The sequence below is a fragment of the Arachis duranensis genome, chromosome 2, assembly GCF_000817695.3.
Source record: "Arachis duranensis cultivar V14167 chromosome 2, aradu.V14167.gnm2.J7QH, whole genome shotgun sequence".
In the NCBI taxonomy this organism is placed as follows: domain Eukaryota; kingdom Viridiplantae; phylum Streptophyta; class Magnoliopsida; order Fabales; family Fabaceae; genus Arachis; species Arachis duranensis.
The window spans coordinates 85,360,066-85,361,689 of NC_029773.3; the positions used below are offsets into that span (position 1 = coordinate 85,360,066).

At 55.0% G+C, this 1,624-nt stretch overlaps 1 protein-coding gene across 1 annotated transcript; it reads left to right on the forward strand.

Moving 5' to 3' along the window:
- Positions 1-737: 737 nt before the first annotated feature.
- On the forward strand, positions 738-1,409 carry LOC107475631 (uncharacterized). Its single transcript, XM_016095295.1, has one exon. It carries the CDS (start codon positions 738-740, stop codon positions 1,407-1,409), a length of 672 nt encoding a protein of 223 aa, XP_015950781.1.
- The last annotated feature ends 215 nt before the right edge of the window (positions 1,410-1,624 follow it).

A 1,624-nucleotide genomic window follows, 5' to 3' on the forward strand; every position in this document is an offset into this window, starting at 1 on the left:
GAGGAAAGTGGGCCTGTCCTTAAAGGGCCCACCTCTGACACGGTATAAATGGGAAAGGACCTGCCCTTCCCCCAAGGTACGTCACACACTGCCTTACCCTCTTTTTCGCTTGCTCATTCGACTGACTTGAGCGTCGGAGTGTCATTGCAGGTGACACCCCCCTCTTCGTCGAGAGCTCGGAACGTCGGTTCCCCATCTTGCCCTCACAACCCATTCCAGATCACGCCCTACCTATCCACACGAGTATCACTCCAAACCGTCCGGTACCCGACCTACCGAACATTGGCACCGTTTATGGGGAACCACGCGACTGAATGGAGATCGTGCCAGGTCCAGGGGACCAAGGCCGCCTGGGAGGTCTTGAGGGGGCCGCCTCCGTCGCCTCCCCCCGAGAGCGGTTAAGATCCCCTCCACAACGGACCGAGCCACAATAAAGAGTCCGTGAAAGACGCCCCTTCGGGGGAACAGGTAGCGATAGCACCAGGATAATACAAGAACTGTGCCATAGGGTGCAGAACCTGGAACGCCAATTAGCGGATCAGGAACGTCACCAAGAGGCCTCCGACCCTGATTACTCCCAATCCCCCGAAAGTCGAGGCAGAGCCTCCCACCGAAGCAATCGCTCCCGACTTACTCCCGTCTCAGGATCGGAATCGGAAAGTAGCTGGGAGGACCAGGAACGCCCTAGGAGACGAAACGATACAATCATCTACGCTCAGGGCAAATGAGCGTGTGTCATGAGACGAGACCGTGAAAACGGAGAAGAGAGGTCCGAGAGAACGCAACGACCCGTCATCATAGGCCCCACCCCATTCCACTATTCTATCCTCGAGGTCCGGTTGGCAAAGCACTTTGACAAACCAACGGACATGAGGTATGACGGGACACAAGACCCGCAGGAGCACCTCACGGCCTTTGAGGCCCGAATGAACCTAAAGGGAGTGGGAGACGAGGTAAGGTGTCGCGCTTTCCCGGTCACCCTGGCAGGCCCTGCGATACGGTGGTTCAATAGCCTCCTACAGGGCTCCGTGGCCGGTTTCTCGGACATCAGTCGCGCCTTCTTAGCACAATTCACCACCAGAATCGCGAAGGCAAAACACCCGATCAATCTGCTCGGCGTCACTCAGAAAGCTGACGAGACGACCAGAAAATACCTAGATCGCTTCAATGACAAATGCTTGGAAATAGAGGGGTTAACGGATTCGGTGGCAAGTCTATGCCTGACCAATGGACTTCTCAACGAGGATTTCAGAAAGCATCTCACTACTAGGCCAGTCTGGATGATGCAAGAGATCCAAAAAGTGGCACGCGAATACATTAACGATGAGGAAGTCAGCCAAGTTGTGGCTGCCAACAAGCGGCAACCCTCCTACACTCAGCCCAGGCAACATGGCAACGGAGAACAATAGAAGGAGCACGCCAGAGACGGCGGCCCGAGCAGAACACGTAGACCGTTTCCCCGTGTGGGAAAGTTCACAAACTATACCCCCCTCATTCTCCCTATCATGAAAGTCTACCAACAGATAGCTGAGAAAGGAATCTTGTCGAAGCCCCGTGCACTGAAGGACCGGACTGGCGGTAACAAAAGCCTGTACTGCGATTACCATAAAGGCTACGGACATAA